At 36.0% G+C, this 20,721-nt stretch overlaps 1 protein-coding gene across 1 annotated transcript in view; it reads left to right on the top strand.

The window, feature by feature from the left end:
* LOC139143239 (epidermal growth factor receptor-like) overlaps nucleotides 1-20,721 on the top strand; it is a 167,603-nt gene that overhangs the window by 121,424 nt on the left and 25,458 nt on the right. Inside the window, exons 14-18 of the mRNA XM_070713384.1 lie at nucleotides 1,683-1,703; nucleotides 10,727-10,840; nucleotides 11,170-11,268; nucleotides 15,384-15,725; nucleotides 16,016-16,238. Of these exons, the coding sequence (XP_070569485.1) occupies nucleotides 1,683-1,703; nucleotides 10,727-10,840; nucleotides 11,170-11,268; nucleotides 15,384-15,725; nucleotides 16,016-16,238 (799 nt within the window). The remainder of the gene's footprint in view (nucleotides 1-1,682; nucleotides 1,704-10,726; nucleotides 10,841-11,169; nucleotides 11,269-15,383; nucleotides 15,726-16,015; nucleotides 16,239-20,721) is intronic.

A 20,721-nucleotide genomic window follows, 5' to 3' on the forward strand; every position in this document is an offset into this window, starting at 1 on the left:
ATTTGATTTGATCAAAATTGACAAAACTTGGTATATATATTGAAGATACTATGATTTAACATTATTGAAAGTCATTAAGCATTCTTACTTCATCAAAATCTTAATTTGCATATTTAGTGAACTTTTGGAATTAGGGATATTTATCTGATTTGATTTGATCAAAATTGATGAAACTTGCTATGTACATTAAAGATTCTATGATATAACATTGTTGAAATTCATTAAGGATTTTTACTTCAGCCAAATACTTTTTTGCATATTTAATAAACTTTCCTAATTAGATATGTAAATCTGAATGGACTTTGCCAAAATAGATGAAACTTGCTATGTACATTGGAGATACTATGATATAACATTGTTGAAAGTCATTAAGCAGTTTTACTTCCGCCAAATACTTATTTGCATATTTAATAAACTTTTCTAATTAGACATATAAATCTGAATGGACTTTACCAAACTTGATGAAACTTGCCATGTACATTGGAGATACTATGATATAACATTATTGAAAATCATTAAGCAGTTTTACTTCAGCCAATTCCTAATTTACACATTTAATGAACTTCACTAATTAGGGATATATATCCGAATTGATTCGACCGAAGTTGATGAATCTTGCAACATATTGAAGATACTATAAAACAACATTATTAAAAGTCATCGTTTACTTCAGCCAATTCCTAATTTGCATATGTAATGAACTTTCCTAATTAGGGATATTTATCTGTATTGACTAGACCAAATTTGACAAAACTTACTATGTACATTAAAGATACTATGATACAGCATTAAAAGTCATTAAGCATTTTTACTTTAGCCGATTCCGTATTTGCAAATATAATGAATTTTCCTAATTAAGGATATTTATCTGTCTTGACTAGACCAAAGTTGACGAACTGCTTTGTACATTAATGATACTATGATTCATTATTGAAAGTCATTTAACATTTTTACTTCAGCCAATTCATAATATGCATATTTAATGAGAACATTTCAGTCAATTCCTAATTTGCATTTTAATGAACTTTCCTGATTGGGGATATGTACTTGGATTTAAAATTAATCTGTGGTGAATATTATTCATTATGTTGATCATAACACTTTCAATGAAGTTGCAAACATGTGGCAAAGGTTCAAATTTACACATAACTGCAACATATAATTAAACACGTGAGCATTTTCAGTTCATATCTGGTTTCCTTAATTGCATAGCTAGCTCGGCTGAGATTATTGTATTCATATTGGCTGTGTTTTCAATCTAGACATTTAATGGCATCATTTTAACGATGCTTTGTTTCTTCCATTATCACAATAGCAATGTTACCTCAATGTAAGTCAAGGATATCCAAATCTCCAAGTACCATCATAAAATTAACTCTGCATACAACAGTGTGTGAAACTTCTTGTTGTTATTAATCCACTTTATATGTGGTAATAATTCTCTAATTTTCATGTACATTCAATTAATAACAAATTTGTAGTACACGGAGACTCAATTTCCATTTTCAACACACTTTTGAAAGAAATCCAACTATTTACAGCATGTAAAGCAAAGAGTTACAAGTTTGCAAGCCACTTTCTCATGTAATTTTTTTCCATTATTTTGTGTCACAAGCAGATATATCAATTTCCAAACTAATTTCCCTTTTTTGTTTCTGTATTTCATGCATTGATTGTTGCAGAAAATGGATACTTTTGCAGAGGTAATTAGCATATTTTGACTCTTTAGCTTGCTGGAAATTATTGTGTGATTGCTTTAAGGTATAATGTTATGGGTACAACGTGATTCATGTACAAGTTTACTACAATGATATAATTACATTACTATGTTGCTATAATGGCTCAAGGTAGTGAGATTGAACATTTTTTAAAAAGTCATGAGATACTTGTGCTTGAATAATGCGTATGAATAAGATGACAAGTTCCATAAACCAATCATTTATGATGAATTGGAAGTAGTGTAGGGAATTTTGCGGCATATTTGAGTGGCACATTTATGTAGCCTACCACCACAGTGCAGAATGTTGTCGTCATCTAAGAAAAGCAAAAGTTATTCAATTTGTAAAAAAACTTTATTTTTTACCCTACTGAAACTGATTACGGTTTCTATAATGCAGAAAACAACCCAGTAAGACAGAACCAATCAGTAGTAAGCTTGCACTGTCAGGTTTCAATCATTTAATTATCTTTTGTTTTGAACATTTACTGTTCAACATTCATCAAACTTAAAGGTCTTGTGAGTTGATCCTGTTCTTGTGACTGAATATCTTCCAGGAGGGCAATATTATTACACTCACAAAATTGCAACCTAAAAGTACGCACGAGTGTTAATTTTTTAGCTCCCATATATGCATATGTATATATGCAAATGGCAGGTATTCTTATAAGGTGGCAAAATGGCGTCTGTGTGTATGTACATGTATGTATGTTTGTATGTCTGTTAGTCCGTCAAGATCAAAAACTCCTAAACCGCAAGGGCTGCTGTCTTAGTATTTCGTGTACAGGTGCACCTTGGGGTGGAGATGTGAATTTGTTCAAATGAACATGTCAGTGCCAAAAATATGCAAATGAGGGTGAAAAAGGAAAAATCCTGCAAATGGCCAAAACTCAGTAAGCATTGGTCAGATTGGGTTGAAACTTAATATGCAGATTCCTTTAGGTATTCTAAATTATGTGTGCTCAAATTGGGGTGAAATATGCATGTTTGTATTTTTAGGGTATTTTTTCTGTTTTTAGTCAAAAATCTTGTTCTCAGAAATCGCTCTTGTGATCACTTTGAAAGTTTGTATTCATTTTTCTGGGGACGACCCCAGTCAAGTTTGCACAAATTGTATTGATATTATCATATTTGTAATTTTGGGGCAATTTTCCCAATATTTGGTCAAAAACTTTTTTATCAAAAAACTGCTGATCTGATAGCTTTGATATTTGGGATACAGGTATCTAAGATTTATCTTGATATAATGTATTGAAGATAGGTTGAAACTGGCAATTTTTTTTTATTTTGGGGGCATTTTTTACCATTTTGGTCAAAAAAATTTTTTTCCTAAAACTACTGATCTGTTAGCTTTGATATTTGGTGTACAGGTTCCTAGGGTTTATGTTGATAAGATATATTGAAATTAGGATGAAAGCTGCAATTTTGTATTGGGGGGGGGGCAATTTTTCTTATTTTTGGTCAAAAAATTTGTTTCTCAAAATTTACCAATCTGATCACTTTGATATTTAGTAAACAGGTTCCTAGGGTTTATGTCAATATGATAAATATTAAAATTAGGTTGAAATCTAGAATTTTGAATTTTGGGGGCAATTTTTGCCAATTTTGGTCAAAAATTTGTTTCTCAAAAACCACTTGTCTGATAGCTTTGATGTTTAGTAGACATGTTCTCACAAATGATGTTAATTAAATATGCCCAAATTATGATAAAATCTTTAATTACCATAGGTATTTTTGCAGCTGTTTATGCCATTTTGGTCAGGCCGACCTTAAGTGGACTTGCAAAGATTCCTCCTTCATCAACTCATGTGTCATAAAAAGTATTCTCTACATAACATAAACCAAGCTCTATCAACTGCTAGGTTGCCTTTTTTTAAATTTGCAGAGAAATATCTAAAATTTTGTGTTTTGGTAAAGTTTGTAGCACCCATAAAATGAAAAATCACGAACAGTTTGCTGTGTGCTTGTAAAAGATAATATATTTGTCAATACATAAACTGCCTTGCAGATTGATTGTCTTAAAAATTATCACAGAAGTAGAAAAGGAAAAGAAACTAATCAAATTGCTGTAACATATTCACCCTCAGTGCCTGTATAGGCCTATACTTAACTATTTTATCATTACATTCAGCTGTTTGTTATATCTTTATTACTATCCATGGGCCAATGTCGAGGGCCAATGTCATCACTCTGTGCCAGTCTGTGTATGTCAGTCTGTCTGTATGTATTGTTCATTTTTCATACAATTGTTGGCTTGTTTTGATAACTATATGGGAGCGAACAGTGACATTGGCACTATTTTTTAGCTCCCATATATGCATATGTATATATGCAAATGGGAGGTATTCTTATAAGGTGGAAAAATGTCGTATGTATGTATGTATGTATGTATGTATGTATGTATGTATGTCCGTCCACATCAAAAACTCCTAAACCGTAACACCTACTGTCTTAGTATTTGGTGTACAGGTGCACCTAGGGGTGGAGATGTGAATTTGTTCAAATGAACATGTCAGTGCCAAAAATATGCAAATGAGGGGAAAAAGGAAAAATCCTGCAAATGGCTAAAACTCAGTAAGTATTGGTCAGATTTGGTTGAAACTTGGTATGCAGATTTTTTTAGGTTTTCTAAGTTATGTGTGCAAAAATTGGGATGAAATGGGCATTTTTGTATTTTTAGGGTATTTTTTCCTTTTTTAGTCAAAAAAATCTTGTTCTCTGAAATCGCTCGTCTGATTGCTATGAAACTTAATATTCATGTTCCTCAGGATGACCTCAGTCATGTTTGTACAAATTGTATTGATATTGTCATATTTGTAATTTGGGGGCAATTTTCCCAATTTTTGATAAAAAAAAATTTTATCCAAATACTACTGATTTGATAGCTTTGATATTTGGTATACAGATATCTAAGATTAATCTCAAATATGTATTGAAGGTATGTTGAAACTGGCAATTTTTTTTATTTTTAGGGCAATTTTTGCCTTTTTTGGTCAAAAAATTTTTCTCCTAAAACTTCTGATCTGGTAGCTTTGATATCTACTGTACAGGTTCCTAGTGTTTATGTTAATAAGACATATTTAAAATTACGACGAAATCTGCAATTTTGTATTTTGGGGGGCAATTTTTTTCATTTTCGGTAAAAAAATTTGTTTCTCAAAATTTACCAGTCTGATTGCTTTGATATTTAGTGAACCGGTTCTTAGTTTTTTAATAAGATATATTGAAATTAAGTTGAAATCCGGAATTTTGAATTTTGGGGGCAACTTTGCGAAACTGTCAGTTTTACTGGGATATGTTTCATTTTGTATTTTTAAGATTTTTTGGTAATTTTATACCTACTGGAACTAAGAGTATATAATGTGGTGATTTAGTAAGCATTTGATATGGTAAACTGTATTTGGTGTTGAAATGCAGTAAAAAAATCCTGGCAGATTTTGAAAAAATTCCTAACAAATGCCAATAAAAAATTCAGCCAGAGAAGGTTTGACAAAAAGAAAAGGTGGGAGAGTGGGGAAAAAAGAATGTACAATGGATCGGATAAAAAAGATAATGTACCTCATCGATCCTCCAGACACCGTCCCTTATCAAATGGTCCACCCCGATGTATTTTTGTGCACAATTAACCATGCAGTGTATTTTAGTTTAAGATGTCAAGTTAGGTAAGGATTTGAAAGGAATAGTCAAGTTCACCACAGTTTAACTTTATCTCGTGTCATCATCCTTGTGTAATTGGTTAAGTTTGTAAGTTGTTCCAGATGTGGATGCACCAGCTGTTCTGGAAGAAAACAATGTTTACTTTTCCATGTAGGGTTTCTGAGTTGATGATTGTATGTTGAAATTTCTCCGTGTATCTGGTGTATGGGCAAAGTGTAAACATTGGTTGCATGTTATGTATTTCAGTCGATGTCAAATATTGTAAATGAAAAAATCAAGAACAGTTTGCTGGGTGCTTGTAAAAGATAACATATTTGTCAATACATAAACTGCCTTGCAGATTGATTGTCTTAAAGATTTATAATCACAGAAGTAGAAAAGGAAAAGAAACTAATCAAATTGCTGTAACATATTCACTCTCAGTGCCTGTATAGGCCTATACTTGACTATTTTATCATTACTTTCAGCTGTTTGTTATATCTTTGCTACTCTCCATGGGCCAAGGCACACTTGGGGTTCATGTCATCACTCTGTGCCAGTCTGTGTATGTCAGTCTGTCTGTATATGTATGTCCATGTTTCATACAATTGTTTACTTGTTTTGATAAATATATGGGAGCGAACAGTGATGTTGTCACTATTGTTTATATTTTTATGCATGGTTTTTATCGGGTTATTTTGTGACACCAAGGTCATGCCCACAGCGGGAGTCATGGTTGGCCAACTGTGACGTCACAGTGGTGTTCATTTACATTGAATAACAGTCCCACGCCGCCTATAAGGCCGTTGTCTGCTAACAAAACAAAGTCAGTTTAAGTCTCTTGTGCGATCAGTGCAACCCACCTGTGTTCACGCTGCCCATTCACCACGTTCGCCAATGCCAATTGAAATCTGAAGTGGCAAAAAACAATCGATCCTAATTCGCCACAGTGGTGAAACTGATTTTTGTCAAAAATATATGGCAAAATAAAGACAAAAACATGGGGGTTTTTTGTCTGTTGTTGATGTACGCTTCTCTCTCGGCGATTCGCAAAAAATGTGTTCACTTCCTTATTATTGCGTTCTATCCGTCTTGCGCATTTGCAATCAACCCTTGTGATAAATTTGACGTCATTTTGTCTAGTGTACAGCAGGCAGAGGAACGCTCGCTAGCGAGAATTGAAACTTTTGCTATAGATAGCAGACATACGCATTTTAATTGCGGCCACAACATTCGATGTTGCAGTTGATTTGCATTGCAGTCCAGCTGTTCCATGTTGTACATTTTAATTGCGGTCTTAAACGTTCCATGTTTCGGTCGATTTTCATGGAGGGCCTCATGGTCCAGTATTAGCCGTTGTTCTTCATTTTAATTGCCGTCCCAATGACGCGTTCCGTGTTGCTATCGAATTGTATTATGGAGATAGAAATCTACCTTGATGATTTGTATCACGATCTCTACGTTCTGTGTTGTTGTTCATTTTAATTGTAGTCCCAACCACCGTGTCCCAACATTCAGTGTTGCTGTTCATGCAGCTGATTTGCATCGCGGTCCCAGCCTTCCATGTTGTAGTGCATTTTAATCACGGTCCCACTTACGTTTTATGTTACTGTCGATTTGCATCGCGATCCAGAATCATGTTATTTTCAGTGTTAAAATAAAGACAAGTGGATACAGGGTTGATGTATTGATAATTTATTCTTGTGCATGCAACCGACAACGTCTTCCCATAGTAGGACACTGTACTGATCGTGTAAGCGGAAACCCTAGAAGTTACCCCCTTTGGGAGCTTACGGAGGTGACGTGAAATAGTTTCTTCCTTTTATGAGATACGACGTCGGGCAAACTTCGGAAAGCCAAAAAAGTTGACTGGAGAGGCTTAGGGGACACGCCCACATTGCTTTTTTCTTTTGCCATATTTCATAATCACGCGTGCTAAAGGAAATCAGAAATGAACATAACTGTTTTATAGACCATCAACTGTATTTCTGTGATTTTGCAACATGGGCATTTCACCAGACCTTAAATGAATTAAACATTTCTCGAAAAACCATTTTTTAGACTGATTAGTTTTTTGTCAACATGAGATGGTAACCTCAAGAACTACTGTCCTGCTTTTTAGCTCACATTTGGTTATACCAATGTGAGTTTATCGTATAAGCTGAAGTCGATGGCGTCTGTATGTATGTGTGTATGTATGTATGTATGTATGTACGTACAGTATGTCCATCAACATCAAAAACACGCAAACCGCTGCACATTTCAGCTTGGTATTTGGTGTGTGGATGCACCCTGGGCTATAGATGGGATTTTATCAAATAAAGTCTGCATTGCCAAAATTATGCAAAATGAGCTTACAAAATGTGAAAATGGTCAAGAATTAATATCTCGAGACCCCCTGTTTTGATTGCTTTGAAAATTTGTGTGCAAGTACCTTAGGTGAACCTTATACAGTTTTATGAATATTGTGAAGATATCCTAAATTTTGTATTTTTGCTGAATTTTTTTTTGTGATTTTTCTCATTTTCAGTAAAAATTCTTTTTCTCTAAAATCGCCAGCCCAATCGCTCTAAAATTTGGGTTAGATCTTTGCGAGGGTGTTACTCTTCTAAGGGGTGGACCATTTGATATCCTGGGGGGGCTTGGAAGATTTGGGGAAAAAAAAAGATGCCAGGTGGAGTTGTTCGAAAAAAAAATCTGGCTTTAAGTGGCTGATGGAAAAACAATTATGGACCATTGCGACTCGGAAAAAAAAAATCTTGGCAATTGTTCGATGCACACTGCAGCATCAATAAAAATCGAGCAGTATCTCTGGAGTTTTATAAAGCATAAACCATTTCAAGCTTGAGGAACAATAACTGAATATGAACAATTGTACAGTATACATGACCTTCTGATTAGAGGAAGTATGCTGAAATTGAAATTGCTCACCAGTGTTTTCCAGAAATGTGTAAATCTGAATGTATGGATTTTGTCAAAATACCACAAGAAGAGAGACAGCCTGCAAACATTTTACTATTATCGTTTGCGTATAGAAAACTCATAACAATGAAAAAATGCGTAGAGACTCAATCCAATGCGTAATATTATTACGCATTAGATCGACTCTCTACACATTTTTTCATTGTTATGAGTTTTCTATATACGCATGTTTAATTCGTAAATGCGAACACTGTTATAGTGACGTCTTACCAATGTTTTTCTTAACAAAAGCGAATGTGTTTTGATTAGAATTGAATGAGTTTGATGGTTTTGGGGAAACTACTATGTGGTAATGAAGAATGGGAATGGGCAATGAAATGAGCAGACAGCAGGTGATTTAAGATTAAATGTTACATCTTCACTGCAAATAAAACCATAAGTGTGTCATAAATAATACAAACAAAACAAAATCATGTTTGTTTGTTTTGTTGTATGTGAGCCACGTCTAAGACACACAACAAAAGTACTGTTTCAGTCTGTAAATGTCACCTCAGATGCCACCAGAGAAAACCATTTCCACTCCAAAATTTCATTTTTCGCCTTGCGAGAGGGGGGACACCCCCTCTCGCGCTCTCCCCCCCTCGTTCGCTACGCTCACTCGCCACTCAGTCGCTTCCCTCCCTCGCAGTCCACCCGTCTACTTTCTTAAATTACCCAGCTACTTTCAACGTAAGGACAACACTGACAAGTAAATGCCATAAATGTACATGATTTTACAAATATGTTTTTGTAAACTGAATCAAAAATGTACATGTATTTACATATCTTTATTTAGTTTCTTGAATATAGTCTGTGTGCGATAGAACAGCTTCTTGTTACTGGGTGTGAAAAACCAAGCAAACAAACATTGCACCGAAATTGGGTAAAAAAAAAATATATCTCGAAGAAGGAGAGTGAAAAAAAAAGTTGCCAGCATATGCCCTGTAGAAAAAAAATAATTCGTGGTGAAGCACGTGGGAAAAAAAATGATGGCTCTCCACCAATCTTCCAAGCCCCCCCCCCCCAGGATATCAAATGGTCCACCCCTAATTTGTTGAAATTATGACAAAATTGGGAAAATTACTATTTTGGAGCAATTTTGTCATTTTTGGTCAAAAAATTTTAAACAGTATTTTCTTTTTAAAACCCCTGGACAGACAGCTTTTATATTTGGTACACAGACGTACAGAGATAACAATAGTTAGATATGTTGAAATTTCCTGAAATATACAAATTTGTATTTTTTCGACAATATTGTCATTTTTGGTCAAGAAAACTTGCTCTCAAAATTACTTGTTTGATAGCTTTGTAATTTGGTATAAAGCCCTGAGGGATGTTATAGATAAATTTTCTGCTCAAAGTGTTGGGAAACCCCCAAATTTGTATATTTTATGTAATTTTCTCAGTTTGTGACCTTAAATGACCTACACCAACCCAGGATTTGTTGTGAGACAGTTATGGAGGCTGTGAACATAATTTTATCATATTTGGTATCACTTTGTAGGAAAATTTGATCCAGAAAACAAAGCTGAGGTGAATTTTTTCATTGCTGACCAATTTTTGCAACTTTTTCATGTAAGACATACAAGAACTGATGAGAAATTTGGATCCAGGATAATAATTCCAGATGTTGTAATCACCGCCCACAGTGGAAGGCATTTCACTATCTGTAACTAACTTAAGTGCTGTTTACATCAGAATGATAACACTCATCGCATTAATTAAAAACTCCCCAAGGTTGTAAATACATTTCCTGTCATCTGGTGTTATGTAATATCAAGGGATGGAACATTTGATATTCAGGAAGGGGTAGGGTCTAGAAGATTGATGAGGTAGCATTACTTTTTACCAGATCCCTTGTACATTTTTTTACCCACTCCCACCTTTTCTTTTTATCAAACCTTCTGTGTCTGTTTTGGTGTTGACATTTGCTTATGTATTTAGGATCTGTTTGTCCCATTGCTATAGAAGTTGATATGCATGTTCTTACAGATGACCTCTGGTACCTAAGTTGGAGACCTTATTTGCTTTTGTCATTCTTGTTTTTCCTGGTTTAAATATTTCTCGAATGGACCAATTCAAACCAAATGTGAGCACACGTATTTTTAAAATCTTTTAGTTTATGAACTAAAATGTTGGTTTTTGTTATCTCCATTGATATCAGTTCCTTTAGCTTTATCCTTCATAACAGTTCAGTCCTGTCTCATCAAACTAGAGGTTCTCTTTCAATAATACACTGCTGCTACAGGAAAAAAAGTAAACTTCTTTCAGCATTAGTCAAATTGAATGTAATTATCCTTAAGTGCATCCAGGTTTTCTGTCATAGTGAATATGGACACTTGCAATACATGTAGAGTGACAATATTCAGCATTTATACCAATATTAATCAAGTACACATCTCTTCATCATAGCCTCTTGCTCCAAGTGGTGCTGCACCAAACAAAGCGTATCTTCGTATTATCAAAGAAACAGAACTTAAGAAAGGTGGAATTCTAGGATCAGGTGCCTTTGGGACCGTCTACAAGGTTGGCAAGATTCTTTACAAATATCCTGTTAACAGTGCAATTATCACATTTTTGGAGCTTTCAGAAACTATTGATGATTTTAGAGTAGCTTAACTACAAGAACAAATCATATTATCTCTTCAAATTTATATCTGTGCTGTATAGTTATTAAAATATTAATTTGAGTGGATCGATTAAATAGATTACAGAAGTTAATGCTATGAGTGAAATCACTCCCATAAAAACAATATTGCACAGATATGTTAGAAATAAAATTCTCATGCAATGTGACAGTCATATAACAAAGAACATGTACAAAAATATCTCACAGAGCCTCTTTCCACCATCAGGGTATATGGTTACCAGAAGGTGATGATGTCCGTATTCCTGTGGCAATCAAGGTTATGAGAGAAGGAATAACAACAAAGGCAAACCAAGAATTGTTAGAGGTAGGTCCAGACTTTGTAGTCGGTCACACACACACACACTTTCAAACCAAGAATTGTTAGAGGTATCTCCAGACTCTGTTAGTCAGTCACATACAGACACACTTTCAAACCGAGAATTGTGAGAGGTAGGTCCAGACTTTGTAGTCAGTCACATACAGACACACAGGAACACTTTCAAACCAAGAATTGTTAGAGGTAGGTCCAGACTTTGTAGTCAAATCACACACACACAGACACATTTTCAAACCAAGAATTGTTAGAGGTAGGTCCAATTCTTTTGTAGTCAGTCACACACAGACACACTTTCAAACCAAGAATTGTTAGAGGTATCTCCAGACTCTGTTAGTCAGTCACATACAGACACACTTTCAAACCGAGAATTGTGAGAGGTAGGTCCAGACTTTGTAGTCAGTCACATACAGACACACAGGAACACTTTCAAACCAAGAATTGTTAGAGGTAGGTCCAGACTTTGTAGTCAAATCACACACACACAGACACATTTTCAAACCAAGAATTGTTAGAGGTAGGTCCAATTCTTTTGTAGTCAGTCACACACAGACACACTTTCAAACCAAGAATTGTTAGAGGTATCTCCAGACTCTGTTAGTCAGTCACATACAGACACACTTTCAAACTGAGAATTGTGAGAGGTAGGTCCAGACTTTGTAGTCAGTCACATACAGACACACAGGAACACTTTCAAACCAAGAATTGTTAGAGGTAGGTCCAGACTTTGTAGTCAAATCACACACACAGAGACACACTTTCAAACCAAGAATTGTTAGAGGTAGGTCCAGACTTTGTAGTCAGTCACACACACAGACACACTTTCAAACCAAGAATTGTTAGAGGTTAAAGTCCAGACTTTGTAGTCAGTCACACACACACACTCTCAGATAAATGTGTACATATCTGTATGTGATATAGATTTCTACAGGTGCCTATATCATGACTGAATCTGCTCTTTTGAAAAACAGGGCAGAGTAATTTTGGCACACAGGTACGAGGTACAGCCTAGCACATTCCGTGGGTTTGCATTTGTGCGTGTATGTGAATCTAATTTGTGCATGACTTGTGTGTTAATTAGTTCCAGAGACCTGCCTCTTTAGTTTTTGCTCACTTTTCTTCTTTCGTTCTTTCTTTCTTTCTTTCTCTCGTATTACTACCTTAGAACATGCTATATACAAATTTTACCTTCATTACCCAGAATGCATTGCAATACGCTTATGATGTCATCGCTCAGCTCGGATGGGTTTTGCGGGCATTTCTTGTTTGTTTGTTTATTTATTTATTTTTTATTTTGCATTGCACAAATATCAAATTGCGTTCAGCTATTAATAATTCTTATAAGCTTTTTTTCGCTTTGTTTTTTTGTTGGTTTTTGATTTTTATTTTTCTCTACATACTCCCCGTACGTGGCACTATACTGTTACGTTATATGCCTTTGATTTAGACTCACGCTGGTTTTCGCCCGAGTGCTCTTGGGTTGAATGAGATTAACAATTGCGGCGGATACGAACGCTTCCCTGGCATAGAGAGAGAAAGGTATGCTTTGCTTAAGTTTATATAAGTGCGGCTGGGCACATGGTGTACCTAGGCGAGGTGAGTGTGCTCGAAAACGAAGATCAATGCAAAATTTGGATTCAAAATCGGCTGTTTTGGCGGAGAAACTGTCCACCGGTCGTATTTCTGAGGAGCCACCAGCGGTTTTTTCTATATCACTCAGTCTGCAGGGCTGTGGTGGGAGGCCGTTTAACGCTGGTAACACAAAGCCCTGCCATGCAGAGCTATAGCATTCATAGTGAACTGTCTGTCACCGCACCGGCATGCGTTGGCTGCACATAAAAGCAACTCAACTTTCCAAGATCACACGGTCAGTATCTTGTGAAAACAGCGATATAGCAATGAAAATTGTTTTAGTCAGTGGTAAAAACTCTTAACAGATGAAGCGTTAATTGCTTTTAATCAAATGAAAATGCATGTGGTCTCGGTTTTCAAGTTCGACGGCCTAGGTCCGATGTCTTCTCTCATCTGACATACATTTCTGTGCGTTGTCGCCCCGTATGTATCTGTTGCGTTTTTACCGTACATGTAGGCATTTGTAATCTATGTACTGTAATTTCCTGGACTGCCTTGCTTTTAGTTGTATTCTGTTGTTGTATCAGCCCTCACTATAGGTACGTGCTTGCATATTGAAAATCCCAAGCACTCTTTCATTCTGCACCAATCTTCGTCACACACTGTCTTTTCTTCCGCTGCTCTGGTCTCTGGAACTTTGCTTTTGCTTGCAAATGCTTTCTAGTTATGTCACCTGTTCTGAGCATAACATATTGTTTGGGAATTATCATTACATTCTTATCATAGGGAGGCCAACAGGTCGCCCAGGACGTGCTGAATTGACACTCAATCACCAGTGACTTAGTCATGTTCAAAATTGAAAAACATCAATAACGGGAAAGAAAATTGTGGAAAAAAATACATGAGGCTAAAAATTAAAAATGCAGCTATTCTCTCATATGTTTTTTATTTCTTTATATGAACTACTTACTTTTTGAATAAACTGCAAAATTGAGCTAAAAACGGTACTGGGAACGGCGATCTGAAACATGGCAGCACCTAATATTTACATCGCTGATTTTGAAACGCATTTTTGAAGGTGAGCCAATCAAAACATCCCTTACATCGAATACTCATTTGAAAGCCCAGATCTTGCTCTTTCTCGCGATATAAGGTTCTTCACCAACATAGGGCAGTGTATATGACCAAATCCAAGACAAAAAATTGAGAGCGATTTTTCCGAGACCTAACCCGACCAACTCTCAGTGAAACGTCCTCTAGTACGCAGTTTATCATTATTTCTTTTGAATTTTTGCTAGAAAAATGAGAAATTTTGAACAGCTCACGTATTTATTGACGGAGATATTGACCACGCTTCACAGTAAGTGAGGCTACCCACAATTCTCCATGATCCGTACACACGGAGATCACTCATTGAACTGGAGCAAATTTCTTCTGTACACAGAACAGCTCGGTCCATATATCAAAATTCTGGGACCATAGTTTTGATAATCATAATTCTCTAATTTCTCACGGTGAATAATGAGAAGATCAATCCCTTTTGCGCAGAGGAGATAGCAATTTGTGATTTTGTCGACATAGATTTTTGACAGCCATACACAATATTTTCAAGGAAACTAAGGGAATAAGTTGCATCTGTGTTGGCAAAAGAAAGGGTATTGATTTTTTTAAATGTTTGTAACAAAGGAAATTTGCATGTCTGACAGGTGGTATGATGAGACCAACTTAGTTGCTGATAACTTTACCATGACAAGTATGCAATTTTTAGCACCTCCAAACATCGACTTCTCATTCAATTTACTCCTGAATTTTAAAGATGATCAATAATTTTGGAACATAGTTTTAACCAATAATCCTTAAATTAAATTCTAAGTTTCAAATTGTTCAGAAACTGATAAAATTGAAGAAGCCTTTACCAAATAATGTCAAAACTCCACATGGCCCCAGTGGTGATGTTTTGAAAGCCTTTATTTGGATAAAATACTTTTTGTAGGTAGTTTTAATGCAGTAGAGCTACTCAAAAGTGTCATCAGCTCAAAAAGACCTTCAATTTGATATATCACTTATGCCATTTGAGCTTAATATTTTCATTTTGTCATTTCTCGTTAAGTGTCGTTCATCCGTTGCCATGGATAAATCCAATATGGCCACCATCGTAATCGCGTAATTTTAGGATACATTTGTGTTTGCCATTGAAATCTATCTCCATGCCAAATTTCGTACAAAAAGATGTTTTATTAACAAAGTTACAGCAAATTTACTGTAAATTTCAGCTGAAACTCCTTCATTTTTGTCCCATTGTTCCCATTGTTATTGTATGTATTGTCTTTCTACAGAAAGAGTAAAAGTGAATGTTTTAAAAAGCTATAAAATTGTAACCGTTCATCCAATTTCGAAAATTAAAAAAATGTTTAGCTTCTCTCATTAAAATCTAAAAAACTACATTAATTAAAATGCAGATTGAACATTTCAAAATTTCAGTTGGCCTCCCTACTTATCATCTTGGAAATAATAGATGGTTTCTATGGTTACAGGAAGCCTATGTCATGGCAACAGTCCACCATGATCACTTGGTACGGTTGCTATGTGTCTGCATGGCACAAAACATGATGTTGATCACTCAGCTTATGCCACTTGGAGCATTACTCGACTATGTACGTGAACATAAGGACAAAGTGAGTTCGCAGCATCTCCTAAATTGGTGTACTCAGATTGCCAAGGGTATGGTGTACCTGGAAGAGCATCGGTTAGTCCATCGTGATCTGGCAGCAAGGAATGTACTGGTGGAAAGCCCTACAAAAGTAAAAATTACTGACTTTGGACTGGCAAAATTCATAGAAATTAATGAAGAGGAATACAAAGCTGAGGGTGGAAAGGTGAGTCACGGTTAGAAGTCATTATTCAGTGAGGAAAGGCATATATATTGAAGTATTGACTCTGAAGGCAATATTGTGAGATATTCACCTGGAGGGCAAATATTTAAAATTTGTTTAAAGAAAAGTACTATTATTCCCTGTGTAAAGATTTTTAACTGTTTTATAACTTTTAGAAGGAAAAATATTCATATTTCTTTCATTTGCATTGTTGTAAACATAAATTTTGAATAAATATATAATTTTGAAAATATTTTGAGAGATTTTATCACCAATCTTCTACATGTTTTCAGATGCCCATCAAATGGTTAGCATTGGAATGTATAACTCATAGAAGGTTTACTCATCAAAGTGATGTTTGGAGTTTTGGAGTCACTGCATGGGAACTCATGACATTTGGTGGTAGACCTTATGAAGGAGTCAAAGCAAAAGATGTTCCCAACTTAATTGAAATGGGAGAACGTCTTCCACAGCCTCAGATATGCACCATTGACGTATATATGCTAATGTTGAAATGTAAGTAGCTTGGTAGTCACATCACTGATGTAAAAATCAGATTTCAATTGATACTATCGTTACCAAAATATAATGTTTAACTTGTTCAACTTCATTTGCATTGTTTATCTATTTTTCCAATATGGCTGCTAAATATTCAGATTAGGTTTTTAAAATGATCCAGTTATGGCTTCCAGGAACTTTTTTTGCAATGTTTTTCACATGATTTTGTTTCAAACTTTGTTCAAAGACAGCGAAGTATATGACATCTCATCATTTTTTCCGCAAACGATCCAATGTAGCTACTTGGCAGCCATTTTGTTCAGTTTTAGCTCCACTCTTTGTCATACCTATCAGACAATGATAACTTGTCTGATGGGTGGAAAATCCAGTTTTTTTAAACATGTATGTTTATATCCCTGGCCATGCATCTACTCAAAAATCATATTGTTTTGCTATTTAGTCTTTAGATTCCTAGCAGAATGCATTTCCTAAAATAATAATTATTATTATTATTATATCTTTATTTCGGACTTGAGCGTCCATATAATAGTCAAATAAGGCAATAGTATGAAAATTCAGTTACAAAATTAAATTATGGTTGAAAAGATAGAAAAATTGATTATATCTACATACATAATCCAATGGGTTTCTTTTTAAACAGACATTTAAACATAGAGTAACTTATTCCAGTGTTTTACCATCTCTGAGTTGAAGTACAATGATTTACATACATTTCGTACAATTGCATTGCTACTTTTCAAAAGTCTTTGTCTCAGGCTGTTTATCTGATTTCTCAGAAGAGCATCATTCTCGCAGGCCAGAGCAATAATTTCCGCTCCGCTGACCTACGCAAAAATCAAGCTCTGGCAGATTACGCCGGGAAACTGCGGAAGTATGAATGGGGTTAATTAATTATTCATGAGAACATATCATCAGAATTAGCCAATCACGAATACGTTTTACAAAGTCATGTCGGGTTGTAAGCTCCTCATTGTCTGTGTGTACACAGTCGAGCTTTCAGGGCCTGAGATCCTCTGGTTCTGTTGCACCTCTTCCGATATATGTTGCATTAAATCCGACAGCTTTCAAAATTTTGACTGTTTTTCTGTCATGATCGAGAGCAACGGCGACACCATGTGAATACTATGGCTTCGATAGGTACACAGACTATGGCCATCAACGAACCCTACCCGGTCCAACTAGTGCAAGGTCGTCCCCGTACACTCAGTGTGACTATTTTCGGACGATTTCGGTTCGGACATTCAAAGACATGCTGTTCGTTGTACTCACTTTGTTCCGTATCGATAGCGTTTTACAAGTCATGATACCGCATATTAAGTCAGGTGACGCTGCTGTCCCGTTTTGAATAGTTAGTTTTTTTTGGTAGAAGCTATTTCGGGCGCTATAAAACTTCGCGAAGTTAACACACCGTACGATCTAAAGCAACACACAGAGACAGCCTATATCCGATGTAAGCACCATACACGTCGAAATATAGTTGCGTCGTCCATGGGTTGAACGTAACTAATTTATCACAAAATTTTTACAAACAGTTTTCTCAACACATCGAAATTGAAAATCGAGGGTTTGAAGTTTCAAAATATCAATATTTAGCCCCTATAATCACATTCCAAATACGACGTCCGATTACTACGCACTCACTATGGAGTCAACAATTTGGCAACTTTGACCCCCCCAAATACCACTTCCGTCCTGTTAACAGTTTTAGGATAAACACAATAAAGTTTCGAAGGGTATGGTAATAAGATTTCGTACTGCTCGTTATTTGTGAAACGGCTTTGGGCGAAATTCACTATACCCTGTCCGAAAATTGTCACCTGCAGGTCACACTGAGCGAGTGTACACATAAGCTTATACATGTTCGTACCCCGCTGAACTGCAAACCCATGGAACAAACTAAACCTCTCTTGGTTTGATTCCGTTGTAAGCGCAACTTTTGTGATGAATTAATGAAACATAATCGGACTTGAACAACTACGCAATTTCCCGAGATCTGTGATTTCGGCAGTGTTGAGACGATCGGGAGCCTAGCGTACATTTGTGATTTGTATCGCGGAGCACCAGCTCGAATGAAAGGGCCCAATATACCATTCTATTCATACGTTTCTAGCTCCTTGTATACCCACAGCACGATAAGAAAGCTTTCAGTGTGAACCTTAATGAAGAGATCGATACATAAACGTTTATACATAACTTGTGGTAAAGTAAATTTATGATTAATAGTTTTGACCAACGGGTTTTACACAGCGGTGTTGTTCTACGTCTGGGTCGGACACTGTGCATAGCGAGGCGTGGGGCCAGCTGCTCCAGTTATGCGATACCCTTCGATATAACGCCCGTGAAACATGATGGGCCGGACGGCCTGCCATGCCTGGTAGCATACAGAATTGCCACCGCTGGTCCTTGTGCAAAGAAACCCATCTTTTCCTTGTAAAATAATTATCAATGGCGTCTTTTTGGTGTGAATAGAGCGGTTGAGTCCAAAAACATTAAACATTTACACATTGCGCGCTCTTCGTCGACAGTGAACGCTGTGTGGTGGTAAGCACCAAGATCAGCTCTGTAACGGGCAATCTGATTGGCTCGTAGGTTTTTCCTCGACTATCATAGAGCCTTGCAGCAATGCGTGAACGCTAAACGTGGCCAGTGATACCACGGCCTTTTCGGCGTTGGGTGATAAGACTCGCCGAAGAGGGCGTGGTTTACGACGATGAAGAGCATCAAAGTTGCTTATTCTGTTAGATACAAACATTAGACTCGCGCTGCTCCGTTTCTCATAACCCAATAACAGTCGTGCAGCATTATTGTGAGCAACTTTCAATTTTCTCAAGACATTTGCATAATAGCTATTCAATATTGGTCCACCATACAACTGATAACAATGCGCTTTAAATAGAATGCATTTAACATGAAAAGTACACATGTGGAATTTTCTCATTAGCATATTCGCTACTACGTAAAAATATCTCGTCTGCCGCTCAATGTCATCATCATCTCTGAAATGGTCAGTTAACACGAACCCTAGATGTTTTTTCTTAACAACAAAGGTTAATTTAACCCCGTTCAGATACACACATGGAATGCGCCGAATCTTACTGTGATTCGCAAACACGCACATACAGTTAGTCTTTTTACTGTTGAAAATGATGGCATGAATATCACTATAATGAGTACAGAGATCTATTAACTTTTGTGTACCTTTGACAGAAGGACTAATCAAGCAGATATCATCCGCGTACATTAAGTGATTAACAAAAATGCCACCAATATTACAGCCAGTATTCAAGTTTGATAAGAGAACACTCAATTATCAATATAGATATTAAGAGCTTTGGTGATAAAATACCACCTTGCTTTACACCGTTAGTGACAGTAAAACCCTCAGATAAACATGTACCCCACGAATAATAATAATTTGAGTTCGATACCATTTGACAAGAAATCTGACAAGGTAAATGGGAATTTTACGTTGAATTAATTTCTTGAAAAGCGTCCAATGGTTCACTCTGTCAAAAGCCTTAGAGGCGTCCATAAATGTATAAATACATTACTACCATGTTGTCTATAATAATTGATAATTTCCTTCAAAATAAAGACGCACATATCAGTGGAATGTCCTGACTTAAAACCAAATTGGTTATCAGTCGTTCCCAGATAAGAATCAATGTGACGCAATAAAACAAGTTCAATTATTTTAGAAGCAATAGTGGAAAGTGCAACAGGACGATAATTGTTTTTATCTGTAATATCACTATTTTTGTCTTTGATAATTGGAACAAGGATAGTGTTAGAAAGTCGTCTAGGGCAAACTACATGGACAAGCATAGCTGTTAAGCACATACTTAGCAAAACAGAAACTTTCTGACTGGCAAATATAAAGTGCTCAGCGGCAAGATAATCTGAACCAGACGTTTTTCCAGTCTGTAGCCTACTAATTGCATCACTTATGTCACCTGGTAATACAGTGAAATTGTCTTGCAGTGAACAACTGTTCATAGCATCTAAAACAGATTCCTGATCCGTATTATTGTTTACAGAATTATAAATATCATGATAATGGTTACGCCACATTTCAACAATATTTGCATCACCTGTACATCCATTAACATTATTTGGCCTACTCAAATTTTTAGTATTGTTAACAGACTTCCAAAATTTGTCATAATTGCTAGAAGACAGATTTTTCGCCATAGCATCGGCTTTCATCTGTTCCTCATTACGGCGACACAGACGCAGAGCATACTTAAACTGCGCATGTGTGCGTCGTTTAAGGTCATACAATGGACCTGTCCTGGGTTTACCAGAATCACGCCAGAGCTTAAACGAATCATGTGCAATAGAATGAATCTGTCTCACATTGTCATTCCACCCTGGAATATTAGAATTCGTACTTTTGGTGGGTGGTGTAATTTTAGTGCCAGCAACATATAAACTATCAATAATATTGTCATAAAACTTCAAGATACAATCAACATGATTG

The sequence above is a fragment of the Ptychodera flava genome, chromosome 11 (assembly GCF_041260155.1).
Source record: "Ptychodera flava strain L36383 chromosome 11, AS_Pfla_20210202, whole genome shotgun sequence".
In the NCBI taxonomy this organism is placed as follows: domain Eukaryota; kingdom Metazoa; phylum Hemichordata; class Enteropneusta; family Ptychoderidae; genus Ptychodera; species Ptychodera flava.